Source organism: Phalacrocorax aristotelis, chromosome 10 (assembly GCF_949628215.1).
Source record: "Phalacrocorax aristotelis chromosome 10, bGulAri2.1, whole genome shotgun sequence".
Classification (NCBI taxonomy): domain Eukaryota; kingdom Metazoa; phylum Chordata; class Aves; order Suliformes; family Phalacrocoracidae; genus Phalacrocorax; species Phalacrocorax aristotelis.
In genome coordinates this window covers 26,041,671-26,057,627 of record NC_134285.1, presented here as the reverse complement: position 1 = coordinate 26,057,627, position 15,957 = coordinate 26,041,671, and the positions used below count along the sequence as shown (strand labels likewise).

At 40.0% G+C, this 15,957-nt stretch overlaps 1 protein-coding gene across 12 annotated transcripts in view; it reads right to left on the bottom strand.

The window, feature by feature from the left end:
• The window catches only part of CREBBP (CREB binding lysine acetyltransferase), a 95,166-nt gene that overhangs the window by 74,380 nt on the left and 4,829 nt on the right, over positions 1–15,957 (bottom strand). For 10 of the 12 annotated variants that reach the window (XM_075106038.1, XM_075106041.1, XM_075106045.1 and 7 more), the window contains exon 2: positions 5,480–6,192. The exons of 1 other annotated variant lie outside the window; for it this stretch is intronic. In XM_075106038.1, the coding sequence (XP_074962139.1) occupies positions 5,480–6,192 (713 nt within the window). The remainder of the gene's footprint in view (positions 1–5,479; positions 6,193–15,957) is intronic. One more of the 12 variants, XM_075106043.1, reaches the window with a different exon arrangement.

The following is a 15,957-nucleotide window of genomic DNA, read 5'->3' as shown; positions in this document are numbered from 1 at the left end:
AATGTGTTTATCGAAGGCATATTATTTATATATAGACCAAGCCTACAAACAACAAAAAATTCTTTTCTAGCTCAGCAATTAAAAAAAAAAAAAAGACCACTGGTTATTTTCTTGGTAGACATAAAAAATGTTTTTACCATTTTCCGAAATTCACTTCTGGTAAGAGTTCCTCCTCTTCTTTAATCTGAAACTTATCCTACTGCAACATGCACTGCCATTGTGCTATTTTGACTACAAAGTTGAAAACATGCACTGTTCCAACAAATCAGGCCAAGAGAGTTAAGAGAAAAAACTGTTCTGAACTCATATGCAAAAATCTGGCATAATAGATCTGGTCTTGCACAGTTCATGATTATTCTGAACCTGTTAAAATTTTTATGTCAATCCTACTACTGGTACCAACTTCCAGTGGGGCTTAAACAGATACATACACAAGTAAGGAAAACTCATCGGTTGTACAGAGCACCAGAAGTCTCTGTCTAAGCTCATTACTACCAAATCATCTGAAATACTACATTGGAAGATCTGCCAGCCAGATCAGCTTTTCTATCAGTTTCTCCCTGCCAGACAGGTTCTAGCTTATATCAATACAAATATTTTCCTTCCAAGTTTTCAAAATATGTAGAATGAGGTTACTTAAAATCTACAATCTTGAAAAGGCATTGGGGGAAAAAAAATCAAAACCAAACAGTAATGTTGTAATCCTCATAACTAGGTATGGAAATAAACAACCACTTTCTCCTGATACAGATTCAGACTAAGATTTGACAAGTAATTACATCCTTTGCTGGGGCATACACGTTTGATTAAACTACACCTTTCAGAAAGAAAACTAACCTTGAGGTAGGTTTACTAGTTCTATTAAGAAAACGCTTTGGAAGGAACCCCCAGCAAGCTGTAGTTTCACTGCAGCTTAAAAGCAATGGCTTCTGCAGCTCACCAGCCACACACAACTCCAGAATTTTTTCTTAAGTTTCTGCTGCTGGGTACCAGCATATCCTTATTTGAGCAATATGGCTCTGGAGCTACTGAAGAAAAGGTGATTCCCTTTAGAGTTGTACCAGGAGGCATTACACCTTGAAAACACATGAAAAAGGAAATACTCAAGTTCTACTCATCTGTGGGGCTTTACTGCTTCTCAAGGGAAAGAGTGAAAGTACCAACTAGGTGACTCACTATCCGAAACGCTTAGCAGAGTGCAAAAAGGAAATTTGAAAACAGTACGAAATAAATGGGAACTTCACAAAATTTTCTTCTGATTTTCCACAAGCTTTGATAGCAGTATTAGGACGAGGGGAATGCATCTCAGCAAGAGACTATATAACGTCTAATGTACAGAAACACAACTTCAAGCTCTTGCCAGCCACAATGAACTATATGAAGGCTTCATCTCCCCCAATTGAAGAAGATGAACTCTCTCAGCAACAGGATAATATTAGACACAGAGCATGCTTGCAATGAAGTGCTCATTTCTATGGAAGTGATAGAACATCTGCTTAGCTTTGCTATTTCTTAATGTGTTCAGCAACCAACAATCTTAAAAAAACAACTCTAATTTAAAAATATTTTCTAGGTGGTTTGAACACATTTTCTCTACTTAACGGACTTTACAAAAAACCACGGTACAACTCAAAAGGACAATTCTGCTCCTACTGGAAATGACAAGATGATCTGTTCCTCTACCCCCACCAAATGACAATTCTTCAAAGAAGAATCCTTCTGCTTTTCTAAGCAGATTTCTTAAAGAACTTCAACCCAGTCAAATTAAAACTATCCTTGCAGTGTCATCCAAGAAAACAGGGCCACAATGCCATGGCTGCAAGCAAAATTGTTACAGGAAAGGAATCTGGTAGTGAACAGAGCAGCAGTACATACAGTAGCAGAGAAGAGAGGTTTGCAGATCACCTCAGACAAGTCAAAAATCACAAAGCAGGCGCTCTAAATAAATTTGAGTATGCACAGTCACAACCAATGAAGAATTCAAATCCTTGCTATAGTAAGTTGTTGTACCTTTAATTCACAAAACCTCCTCAGGGACTACTCTACTCCCTATTTCCAAAAACATTCTAGGCTATCAAGAACATGTGATATATACCCAAGAAAACAGGACTATGACTTTAATAGCTATTGTTTAACTTCTACTGACAGGTTGCTTCTTCCAGAGGATCACATGAAACTGATGAAATCCTTTACTCATGTCTGTGTAGACTGAGGAATTATTTTGCTTTAATTTTTCCCCACCAATGGAAAAAGATTTCTCTTCGTGTCCACACCTTGTGGCTCTACGACACTGAGAATCAGTTATTTTTCATTATCTTTCCAATAGGTTAGAGGTCGGGTTTATCCGCCACCTTTGACTTATGCAAGTACATGCATCACAAGCTTGAGTTACCACGCTCATTTCTGGTGTACTTTTCATTTTTTCAAGAGCTGCCTTAATATGGCAAGTCCAGCTCAAAATTAATAATTATTGGCTTATGATACTCCAGATGAAATGAATCCCAGTTATTTCTGAGCACAGGTGAAGGGATCAGATTCTAGATTTTTTTTCCCCCTTCTTTTTCTCTTACTAGAAAGAATGCTTATAAAAACATACCACAAGAAAGAAAAACAGAAAAAGCAATGGACTTCATGTGATCAGTCATTTACTAAAAATGATTAGAACAAACCAGCAAGGAAGCAAGGTCTTGCCCAACAAAACTGGTCCCAAACCATGAAGTGTCATGAGTGCTACACACTGCATATAAACACACTGAACTGAGAAAAATGGACTTCTGAGCCATACTTGAATGAGGTTAATCAGTGATGCACATCACCTATTTTAAAAATAATGATAAAAATCTTGGTTTAAAAAGTTCTTTTAGGTTTTGTTCTGCAATTGTATTTCACACCTCTTCCTTTCCCTTAGGACATATTGCTACAGTCACCACCTAGAGAATTTGCTTCAGCCTTGATACAGTTCTTCAAGCCTGATGGCAGCTACACTTCAAGCCATTTAGTCAATTTAGGCACATTCAGTGTTATGTAAATCAGCTGCCTCACCGCTTTTATTGCTGCTCTTCAAATCTTTTCAGCTGTATACATTAAGTGGTAAACATCAGGAACAGGAGATTAAAAAAAAGAAACTAGCCCACATTGTCCTTCAGCAGAAATTTCAGTTTCAGAAGAACAGACAAACTCTTTACTTTTCTTAAAAGCTTTCATCACAACTGGAGCATCAGTAAGAGAAAAAGCTAACACACAATCACCGTTGATAATCCTATTCGGACAATAAACTGTGGTGGGAAGAGACTAGAAGAGGATACCAATCCTCAAATGCCTATTAAAGAGAATGGCAAAAATGGAGAATGCTTCTGCTTGTCAGGAGAAAAATCAGGGAGCGAGTAATTTGTTCCAAAATGGAAACACAAAACATTGAGCTCACTTGCTCTATTACTAAGAGAAAATTAAGACAAGAAAAACTAAAAAAAACCCCAAACAACCCAAACCCCATGCTTTTAATGGTTTTAAGCTTCATCTTGGTCAACATGAGATAGAGCCTTGGAAAACACCAAATTTTCTGTTTTTTCAAGTTGGCCAAGTTTTAAAAATTGTTTTCTCTAAGTGCTAGCACCTTCACAGAAACACCATCTTATCACTTACAGCCTGTCATTAAATAGTCCTACCTTTTCAGTTTCTCCAAACAACTTTGTGTCTACAGACTTCTGAAAGCACTAATTTTGCTCTCATCTTTTGGAAATGCACCACCAGTGTTGAGCATAGCGCTGTATACAAGGACTACCTTATGGTTTGCATAACAGGAACACTTCCACTATCCTTTTCCAACATACTCCTCGTCCAAGTTAACTTTTCTTTTCCTTCATGAACACAGGCTAAGTGAGAAAGCCCAGGTCACCTTCCCAAGCTGGTGAATCCCACCTGCAGCTAGCATCAGGCTAAGACTGAAGTCCTTGAAAATGGAATTTGTCCAAGTGCTGGCCTACTCCTTACCGGGGTGGGCTTGTTTAAAAGAAACCAAGACACCACAGAACCTCCCCCCACCAGGTTCACACATACTCCATCAGATGAAGACCTTAGACAAGTCCCTTTGCTTTATGGTAATTCTACTTGAGTTAGTTCACTTTAAAGGAATCAGTAGTTTCATCACATACCTGCACAGTGACTTGGAAAAATCTAGTCCTAAGAACTTAGGTAACATTAAGTTTATAGAAATAAGCGAGATAATTAGAATTTGTCACTTTCCCACAGATTTCAAAGAAAAACACAGGAAAGGTAAGCTGAATTTCTTTCTGTGCAGACCAAACCCCTCCATACAACCAATTAGCTGATTCAGAGGCTGGAGACAGCTATATCCACTTTCACATGACCTTCACTCAGACAGCAAGCATCTCTTCCTTAAGCAAAGGGATCTCCTTGAGTGCCAAGAGAATGCTTTTTATATCTTTACTTTCAAAATTAAAATTAAAATTAACTATACAGTACTCCACAATTATGTCAGTATTTCTTCAGAGAACATGATTTCTTCCATTGTCAGGCAATTTTTTCCATGATTGCTAACATATTAATGAATTGATACTTATACATTATTAGACTACAATGATAATGACAAGTGATGTAGGAGTAGATAAAATACCAGAGTTTAAATTATATTTTCCTATGTATCAGAAGAGGATGGATTTGCCATCCAAGTTTCAGGAAGGAACTGGAATAAGCAACACAGATGAGATGAGGCATACTGCTGGCCAACTGAAAGACAGGATGAGCAGCAATGGTAACACTTCTCTAAGCTCACACCAGGAAAATGAAGAACTAAAAAGCAATGACTATATCAAGCAGGGACCAGAGCAGTGCCCCATGACTGTAGATACTTTGAGGTGTACATATTCCCTGTCCAAATCTGCAGTAGCCACCAAGTTAAGACTTCTTTCCCAGACACTGCCCTTCCCTTTTGCAGAGCTTGCATTAGGCTGGCAATCTAAGTGAAATTTAAATGTTTTCAGGTCAGTTCCTCTGTATGTGAAAAACATTCACTGCACAGCTGTTGACAGTGATCCTTGACAAGAGGACCAATTGCTACACCTCTCCCTTTGGTCTAGAAATATTTCTCTTAGCAGTTTTCATCTTGCTTTAGAAGATACTGCTGTCTGGCAGCTAAACTGAGATCCTGCACAGAAGTAATCACCTTCCTTTTTGCAGGATTACACTACTCTCTTCTGTTTCACCCCGCTAAGATACTATCCAACTTTTAACATCAAGGATGTCTTTTTCAATGAGTCCTTTAATTTCTGATTACATGAGAAATACTGTTTCAATTATCTTGCTTTCATCATACCACTGGTGACCAAAACCAGTAACTACAGACTCAAGAAAGTACATTCTTGAGTTCTGTTCCAGAGAAGAATCTGCTACGTTTTCTAAACACCTGTATAAAAATAAAACAAGCGCAATAAACAGAATATATTAAACTATATATACATACTTTAGTCATTGCTCCTGTCTGTGCTGTGTTCAGTCCAGTGTGACCAGCCATCTGTGGAGACACTTGGGTTAAAGTCTCTGCCAGCACACTGCCTGCATTCCCCTGCATGGCAGGGGCAGAATATTGCATTCCTGCTCCCCTTCCTCTTCCAGCTGCCCCAAGAGATCCATTCATTACCTGCCCTTGTCCTTGCTGAGGCTGATTCATTAAACTGTGACCAGAATTACTGTTGAGAAGGTTCTGGTGTGTCTGACTGAAATTAGTATTCATACATATCCCAGGTCCAGTCTGTGATGTTGCAGGGCTGCTTGTCACCATCCCCACTTGTTTTTGTGCTTGAGAGTTCAGAGTTTGTGATGCAGGTGTGGTAGGTCCAGAGGTGCTGGCTGCTTGCTTTGCCAGGCCCGAAGCAGAAGAGTCTCCCTGGTTTAAAGGGCTCTTACCCATAGCACCCAGATTACCGATATTAGCACTGTTTGGCTGCCCTTGAACTTGACTACCAACTCCCTGCTGGACAGGGCTATTTGAGTTCACATTTCCAATTCCTGGGTTTAAGGAAGAGCCGCTGCCTCCCCTTAGAAGTTCAGAAAGTTGTTTGTGTTTGGAAGCGGCATCTGGAACAAGGTTCCCACTGCTGTTTAAAAGGCCCAACTCGCCATTGGGGATCAGCTCATCAGGAAGATCATTTTCCAAGTCAAACAAAGATCCAAAATCTAGAAGTTAAAACAGAAACACGGGTGAGAAAAACATGACAAACAAGTAACTGAAATATTCACCTACACTGTTTTGTACCAGTCATAAATAACGACATGCATTAAGGCACCTCTTTACCCAAGACTCAATATTGTCAAAAAGCAAGTGAGGGTCCCCGTGACATGAACTCCAGAGTCTTTCAGAAAGCACAGTCACTGAGACACACTGGCACTGGCCAGTAAGTAGTCTTTTCGCAAGACTTTTGACACAATGTTGTACCAAGCTTAAGGAAGTAAGATGGCATGAACACAATGATCTAACCTAACTCCTAAATTTCTCGTTTTGGCTAAAAGAAGGCAGCAGAAACATCAAGAGATTTTTTTCCTATTGATTTTCTCTCCCAAAAGAGCAATTACATCCCTTCTCCAACCTCCTATGTAATCCCAGGCCATTTCACCCAGCAATCCTACCTCAACTTTATAATTTATCTTTGCATATGGCCAAAGCATATCTTCCAGCGAGGCTTCGAAGCTTGATCAAAAGACAGCCACTTCGGTACTTTGATCCCAGTCTTACATATAACTATGTTCAGTATCAGTTTCTAGTCATTGATTTGTATCATGACCCACTACCTCAGAAGATCCTGAAACGCACTCAGCATTTTTTCTATATAATGCCTCTTGAATCAAGTCACTTCTTGATCCCTGAACAGCTCAAGTATTTCAAATTGCTCTTTAAGTGCCCAGCCTTCATTTATCACGTCTAATATTGACAGAAGTAATCCACAAACTCTCCAGATAAGCAAAATAAAACAATCAAATCTTCATTAAGCCACTTGAAGGAACTCCTCTGCCTGGCTGTAACATCCAAACTGATAAAAAGCAGTGGGGTTTCTTGTGGGCTTTTTGGCTACTTTTCTTTTTTAAAGGAGCAGCTCAGGTTCACAAAAATGTTTTATTGCACATGGAAAGTGATGTCGGTGTAACAATGTATGCTATGTTGCTATGTAACTAAAACCAGAAAGTTACTTGACTATATACAGGTCCTTCCATGTGAAAAAAGTTATACTTGAAGACATAAGGACAAATGCATACAGCAGTGTTAACAAACATTTAAGCAGACTAGCCTCAATTCATCAGAGCAGCTGCTCAAACATGCAGCATAGCTCACAAAAGTTTTCCAGTCCATGGACATGATCTAAACCAACCATTTTTACTGCAATGTAACACAAATGTGTGAAAACTTTATTTTGCTCCCCCTCCCCCAAGCCAGCCCTGAAAAACCCTAGTCTCTCAGTGAGCAATAGACAAACCAAATTTTCTCCAGATTAGAGCAAACAAAAGTTGTTTTCTGAAGACAGGCATCCCAAAAGCCTCCCTGTTTTAAAGCTTAATTCACTCTTCAGCCACAAAAAGTTGGTTCAAGACTCAGGTTGCAAGAATGGCATAACATCATACAGCAAGCAACAGCCTGGACCACACTGACTACATTAAAAAGAAACAAAAGCCACACAACACTTAACCTGTATCACAAAGCAATTATCAACCCGTTTCAGTAGATTTAAATATAATGCATTTCATCAGCATTGGAATTTTCAATTCAGCTTAACAGAAGGAAAAGGAATAAACACTTTTACGCGTGTTGTAAGGACCAGTGAATTTTATAAACAGTGTCAGTAAACATGCACAAAAACATCAAATTCTGCCTGTTTTGAGGCAGTCGCAGTAGCACGTCCTCTTGGGGGCCTACATTTTGCCATCATTACCTACCAGGGTTGCATGATGTTAGCCACGACAAAATATGCCACAGCTCAGGAACAGACCTCCTCTTCCCTTTCAAGCAGGGAAGCAACAAACTAGTATTTTCGTTAAGCTAGGTTCATTAAAGCATTTTAAATTTCTCTCTTACTTCTTGCCTTTCCCTTCAGTTTTTTAGTTCGCCTTTTCAGCTTGTCTTTTATAGAAACTCCCTGTCTACGTACAACTACATGCCTTTTGGTTATTGCTTCATCTCTCCTCTTTCTCACACAACCGCTTGACACTCACTATACTGCAATTTGTGTCTCTTCCTGTACATTTTGGTTCTACTTTCCTTCTTCCAAGACGTCCCTATTTTTAACCTCCCAACCATCTCTAAGCCCCTTCTCGGGTGAAAGCCCCATCCCCTGTTTTCGGCACCAAGCCCCGTTTGGCCAGAAGCGAGTCCCCAGTTCCGGGTCCCCGCAGCGCAGCCCTTCTCCTGGCGCACCGGCAGGCTCTGCCACAGACGGTGGCGGCGGCGGCAGCAGCCTGGAGCACAACCAAAGCCATCTGCCTCGCATCACAAAGGGTGGTGACACAGGGTCCATGGCTGAAGCTTCGCCTTTGTTAAACTGCTCTTGTCACCCCGGCTCACTGGGACCTTCAAGGTTTACAGCGCTTGTTCAGACAACTTTTGTAAGTCTCATGAACAGTGTTCTTCCAAGCTTCTGCACTCAAATTGTTAATATGTCAATAATTAAAAAAAAGGTATTTGTGTGTGTGTGCGTGCACATGTGGGGCCAGGGCAGAGAAGAACTGACAAAACGTGGAGGGGGAAGATGTTGCTGTAGCTTAAAAAAAAAAAAAAAAAAAGAGTAGTTTTTTCCAGTTGTATTTCAAAAAGGGATATCAGAGTTTAAGTGCTCGATATTTTTTTTGTCTTGCTGGCTGGACTCTTAACAGTCTTGCCAGAGCCAAGGATTCGAACTGTTTTTGCAGTTTACAAAGAGTGAGGAAAGCATTTGGGAATACTGCCTCTTAAAGCCTAAAATAATCTACCACTCAAGCTCCTGTAAGAAGGCTATACATTAAGGTTAGGCATGGGAAGTTTACAGCTCTGCCAGCAGGAAAATAAAGAACAGGTAAACCGCTTAGCATAGCAGCCGTGTAAAAATTCAGTGAGTATTCAAATATTCAGGCAATGATTAATCTTCCTGCTTTTATATTTTAATCAGAATCATGTACATTGAAAACATCAACACAAAGCACATTTTACAACTGTTATAAAATACAACAGAAAACAGAACAATACTTGAGCATGTCTGCAACAAATCCATAAAGATAAGAGATTGTCTTAGCAGTCATAAAAATAATATATTTATACACATATAAAAATCTGCTATAATAAGAATACGGCCCATTTCTACCGGTAGCAAAATGAAAAGTAACCTCAGTCCCCTCATTCTTGTGAGAACAACATAACTGATCCTATTCTCAACGCTCCAACTATGTCTCAAAGTCAACGGCAGCCACCAAGAGCCTAACCAAACCAAACTGAAAAAAAAAAGACCCTTTACGTACAGTTATCTGAATCAATGCTAAAAAAATACCTACACTTGGAATCCCACTCCAACTACTGAGCTTTGTACCTGCTCCATCTCTCAAACCTGCTGCTTACCTAGCATGCCTGCCTACCTTGGACAGGTATACTCTTTGCTGGGTAAAAAACTGGCTGATGACTGAGCCCAGAGGGTACTCAGCACTGGTGAGGCCCCACCTCAAATCCTGGGTTCAGTTTTGGGCCCCTCAGTACAAGATGACATTGAGTTGCTGGAGCGTGTCCAGAGAACGGCAATCAAGCTGGGGAAGGGTCTGGAGAACAAGCCTGATGAGGAACAGCTGAGGGAGCTGGGGGTGTTTAGCCTGGAGAAGAGGAGGCTGAGAGGAGACCTTCTCGCTCTCTACAGCTACCTGAAAGGAGGTTGTAGTGAGGTGGGTGTCAGTCTCTTCTCCCAAAGTAACAAGTGATAGGATGAGAGGAAATGGCCTCAAGTTGCACCAGGTGAGGTTTAGATAGCATATTAGGAAAGATTTTTTCACTCAAAGGGTTATTGAGCATTGGAACAGGCTGCCCACGGAAGTGGTTGAGTCACCATCTCTGGAACTATTTAAAAGACATGTAGATGTGGCACTTAAGGACATGGTTTAGTGGTGGACTTGGCAGTGCTGGGTTAATGGTTGGACTTGATCTGAAAGGTCTTTTCCAACCTAAATATTTCCATGATTCTATGCAACAGAACAGAAAAAGGGGTCTTTATTTTAAAAGAGGATAGATTCCCTTAATAAGGCACATACATCTGATTTCAGTGCTCAGGAAGCAGTAGCGCTCACTAAGGCTGCAGAGACCCACCTCATAGCGTCTTGTTTCTCAGACAATGCTTCTGATCCTAAACTTCACACCTTGCATTACCTCTGTGACATAAAACCAAATGCTCTCTTAGGAGAAGAAAGCCAAAAAACAAAGATAACATTTCAGAAGGTTTGGAGAAGGACTAGGCAACTACAACACCCCTACTCTTTCCAAAGGGCTCCTTTTCTAATTTGAGAATTTTGCGTTGAGCAGCTATTTTCACACATAGAAGATAACCACACTTCAGACACACTCTCTTGTAATGTCAGTTTTATGAGCTTAAATGTCACAGGTTTCTGCCTTCCTGGACACTTTCAGCAACCAGAATAAAAAAAAAAAAGATGTTCTGTTTCCTCCCAGGCCTTCTCCGAAGAAGAAGAAAAAAAAACAACCCAAAAACAAAAACAAAACTGTGCTGCATTCTCAGGCAGAACACTTTCATCCATATGACTACTTGCAACTGTTATCAGGAGACTCTTTCTTAATATATATATTCAATTAACTTTTTTCAATGTCACCATTTTCCCCCCTTTTAGCTCAGCCTGGAAAGGTGACAAACATACTAAGGTATTTCTTCACGTGATGTATTATCTCAAACATATCACAGAGCAAGGAGGTGAAGAACTGTCAAATTGAGTTTCATTTTTCAACAGTCTAATCTCCACTTGAAATGTGATTGGGAGTCTTCATGTCCCAAGCCCTGACTGCCTGTTCAGAGAGCAGACGCTGAAGTCACACTGCAGTCCCAGTACACAAGCAGTATTTTCACCATGCCTTTCTTTCATGCCAACATAGCTGTTACATTTCAGTGAGCCCAATTTTGTTTTGTAAGGCTCCTTTCAATCATGCCAGACCCCAGCAGACAAAGCCTCAACAGTTCAGAGCTCCAGCTATTCCCTACAACTCAATGTCAGGTAACTCAACTCAATAGCCATACTGTTTGATGCAGTCAGCAATTACCACATCCACTTCAACCTCCTTTTGAGGTTTGAGGATTCTCTAATTTATTGTTTCATAAAAGACAATTAGCACATTTAATATTTTAGAGCAATTAAACAATGCATTCATAGGAAAAAAAATCAGTAAGGAAACTTTACATTAGCGTCTTAACCTAAGAAGAGAGACAGAAAGATTGCAAAGGGACATTCATCTGACCTTGACTTTCAGAAGAGTATCAGTTTTTCAGAACGTGACATTTAACAACTAGGTAGAGAAATACAGCAATGAGGGACTGGTTGGGCCAAGGAGACCCTAAAGGCTGGCTGGAGGAGGGCGAGGGGTAAATGAGGGATCCAATAGCAGGCATCTGCATGAGTCCCAGCAAGTTATGGCTTGCATAACAAAAGATTTGGATATTTAACTAAATTTCTTTCTGCCTGATCTTTTGAACTACTTGCATTTGGGATGAGAAAGAAACACAGTCTGGTTTGCTCATTCCTAAGTCACTGGACTGGTCAAAATTCAAATATATCAATACACAGAAACAAGCCTCACCTTCAGACATTCTAGGTACTTGCCTCTTGGAAACTCCTTAGACGAATTATCATAGCACTCTCTTGCTTACAGACTCACAGTAGCCCCTCACTAAATTCACTCCAGCTCCTCCATGATCTTCCCAGTGATGGAAGGGAAGCCGAGCTGTCACTAGTTGCCTGTATTGTCCTTTTAGCCTTACTTGAAAGTGGGTGTAACACTTGCCTTCTCTTGCTTTCCAGTAGCTGGGATTTAGGGACAGGGAGATTGAGGAGGAGGCATTTGTTCTACCACACTTCCTTTGCAGCTTGACTTTAGGCAAAGCGTGATTCTCCATAAGATTAATACTTTTTAGAGTAGAGACATGCAACTAAGCAGCAACACAGCTCCCGAAATCAATTAAATTAGATCCGTTTTGTGCATCCCAATGACCAGAAGGGACACTATCAGCTTAGAATCTAGTTAATCTTAAATTGAAGTAGCTTCAAGCTCTTAAAATCTCCCCCAATCCATTTTTGTAAGACTTCAGCAACTAAGTGACTTTTCAAAACTGAAGCTCATTACACAGAGCAAACAAATCAGGAAGCTAAGGAAAAAGAATAAGTTCCCTTCTAACCTCTACTGCAATTGTACCAGTGTTATTGACTCAGTTTTAAAAACATTCCTGACACCAGCCCAAACAGCAGACATACAAGCCAGGATGGGGAAAATGCACATTTCTATATCCCCTATACCACAACTAATGTGTGCAATAAGAACTACTACCTGATACTGGAAAGACCAACTGTTCTGCCCCCAGCTTCCTTCTCACCTCCCTGAAAGGAGAGCGGCACCAACCGAGATCCTTCCTTGATTACACCAACTTTAGTTCCTAGCCTCTCCTTCCACTTGCACATTGTGTATCGCAATGTCATAACCTCAAGTTGCTCTCTGCTGTAGTTATCCAAATTGTCTTCACCATCTCTTTTAATGTGCTCATAACAAAAATACAATCTATACTGAAGGTCCAGAAAAACCTAAGCTACTAGCTTCTTTCAGGAATAATCCTTGTTTTCAGATCTACTTCTACTACCCTTCCATTAGAAAAAAAAAATTAAAAAGAAATCACAGATTACTTGAATGTTCCACTATTACAAAGTCATATATAAGGGCACATTAAATGCACCTGGTACCACAGTTAATATACAGAAACAAATATGTAAAAAGCATTCAGTTAAGAAGCTCGTCTCTCATCTCCTCCCAAATGCTAGAGGGGAATAAAACTAAAATAACCCTGAAACCACATGGCAGAAGCAGCTCAACAAGAGTGCTCACTCTGGTCTGTTCTTGGAAGCATCAGATGGCAAATGATGGATTGACTTTGCTTTCCTCTGGTCCTACAGAGCCTCTCCATAACCATGCTTCCTCTTAATTGTTTCCCAAGGTGTCTTCGCTATTTTGACACTTTTGCTGTGTCTGCTCTTGTGAGTAACTTTAAATCCTACCCAGTAGCATCAGCAACACAGACATGACTCTTGTCACATTGCACGTGGCAATCAGGCTACGCTTGCTTGTTGACCAAAGAGCTTCAGTAATTTTCTTTGCCGTAAGAGTGGAAATGTGGCCAGAAGGAAAAATCAGCAGATTGCTTGCCTCCTAGACTGGGAGACCACCATACTGGTAGCATCAGCTTCTCATTCACAAGATCATCCCAATGAAGATTAAATATTTTAGGGTTCTTGGAGCACATTAATGGAAGTAAGACCTCCTTCTCATCCTATCACAAATGCACACATCTTTTTTTTTGCCTTATTTTAATGGCTGACAAAACATTTAAGTTTGGGATGACCCTTTAAAGAGGAATTATCTGAGAATGCAGTAATTAATAGCAGGCACTTGCTTAAGGCAGCATGAAATGCACGGTCTGTACCAAAATTGAGTGTTTGCATGCAAACTCTCTCAGTCAGCTCACACAACCAATAGATCCACTGCTTCACATTTAGGCTGTGCCAACCTCACTATACATCTAGAAAAAAAACCAGCAGATAGTATACAAAGACGTGAATTATCTTGACAAACAAACTTTAGCTGTGATGTTCTCTGGCCACAGACTTCTTACTAAATACACGATCAACACAAGGTGTTTCAAATTTTAAATTGTTCAGTCTTCCATCCTCCCCACAACAACTGACAGCATCAGTGGTGAGAACTCTGTGCTGCTCAGCATTCCTGTCTAGCTCAGGCTGCTTGAAACACTCCTTTCAGCTACACAAGTCCTTCTCTGAGAGTTCCCACCTTTATGAACCTTCTGTAACAGAAGGACAGAACAGGCCTATTCTGCGAAGACTAAAACAGCAATGATTAATATGTACTTGAAGTGATATTATGAAATAAGGGTTACACAAGATTTACTAGGGAACAGTTCCATGTCTCCTTTAAGATGTATAATAGCTGCAAGAAGTGTGTTTCCGCTCTCTTTGTTTTAAAGACACTTTTCCCTCCCTATTTCTGATCCCAAATTATAGGTGAAGGGTCATTTGCATGGCATCTCAAATTCAGCTGTGCAAGAACACAAAATAAAACAAATATGCATAAGGAAGCAATAGATGACGTGCTTAAAACTAATGATATTTCTATATTTCACTCTGAAAAAGCTTCCAACCGTAACTGACTGAATACAGAAACCCCAATGCCCTCACACATCTATTTTACTTTAAAGCATTAATTTCAGTGAGATGAGGCTGTTCTGAATCATTCTCATTAATACTTCCGTTAAAGGAGTTTACTAACCTTAGGAAAAAACTTCACAGCTACTACAAAACAGATTTACATTCAGTACTTACTGAATTCAAGTCTCTTGGTAATTTCCACATTTCTCTGCTCCATTAGACAAAACTATACAGGAGATGACACAGAAACTGTCATCAACACCACCCACTGAAACAACTATCAAAGTACCGGCAGTGGTAAAGACGGGCAGAGTGAGAGAGAAGCTCATGCTCTTCAGGTGTGACACACATGGACAGGGGTTGGAATCTAATATTCTATTTTCTCCTCCCACTGGGCAACAGAAAGCAGCTAGCTCCAACATCTGCTTTGGAGACATCCAAGAGCAGCAATGAAATAATGCCTACCTGTGAGATTGGGAGGCACATCACCTAGAAAGGGCAAGTTGTTCTGACAATGCTGTCTTCCTGAGGAAGTTCCCACAGCATTAAAGATGACTCTCAGAGAAGCAGGACATTATTTTACAGATTTATAGAAGTAAAAATATATACACACACAAAGTTATTGCAAATCAAAGATATGGTGTTTATCAAATGTTCCAACTAAGATCCTTATTTGTCAACAGTGGCGAATAAGAGGAAAGGCAAGATGAAGTGAAGCTTTTGAAGAGTAAATGTTAAGAGATTTAGATTCTGAGTTACGATTACGAATTACCAGTGATAACAGAAGTTTCAGTATTCTTTTGATTCACACTATGGTTCTGCACAATACTTGATAGTATTTGTTGAGACATCTGTATTAAAGAGAGTTTTCCAAATAAAAGATTTAGATTCTCTCTGTGTCTTAGACATCTGAGAAGACAGATGGAAAACATAACATACGTTAAAAGGAAGTTTTACAAAGCAAAAATTCTTGAAAGTGTAAACGAAATTAGGATGGAAGTGTCAGGTTTCTAAGCTATCCCACATGCTTTTTCGTTGTATAAGAACAAACCCCAGAATTTTTCAAATCCTATTTCTCCAACCACCCCCTCCCTCTACCCCGATTTCCCATTAACCTGCAATATTTTGCTGATAGTGACATTTTTGTTCACATTCTTCTCTATTAGCACGTAACAGAGAGCGAAATCTCTAATAAAAATAAACACCAAGAATAGGTGGGTTTTTTTAATATGAAGTTGCAGATATAATGGCAAAACACAGCATGTTGCTGTAGAAATAATTAATGGCACTGGACTTCGACTCCAAGGCACAGTTCAGCCAGAATAGAAAATGAATACTCTGCAACAGAAAACTGGGAATCATTTCACAAGCTATCAAGAGATCTCTGGGGTACAACAAAGACTCACCCCCCCCCGAGCACAGCTTTTATTCCTGCCTGCTATTGGTTTCTCCAGAAGCTCTATGCCACAGCACAAGACAGCATTTACCGTGTCAATTTTAAGTCGAGGAGTGGAT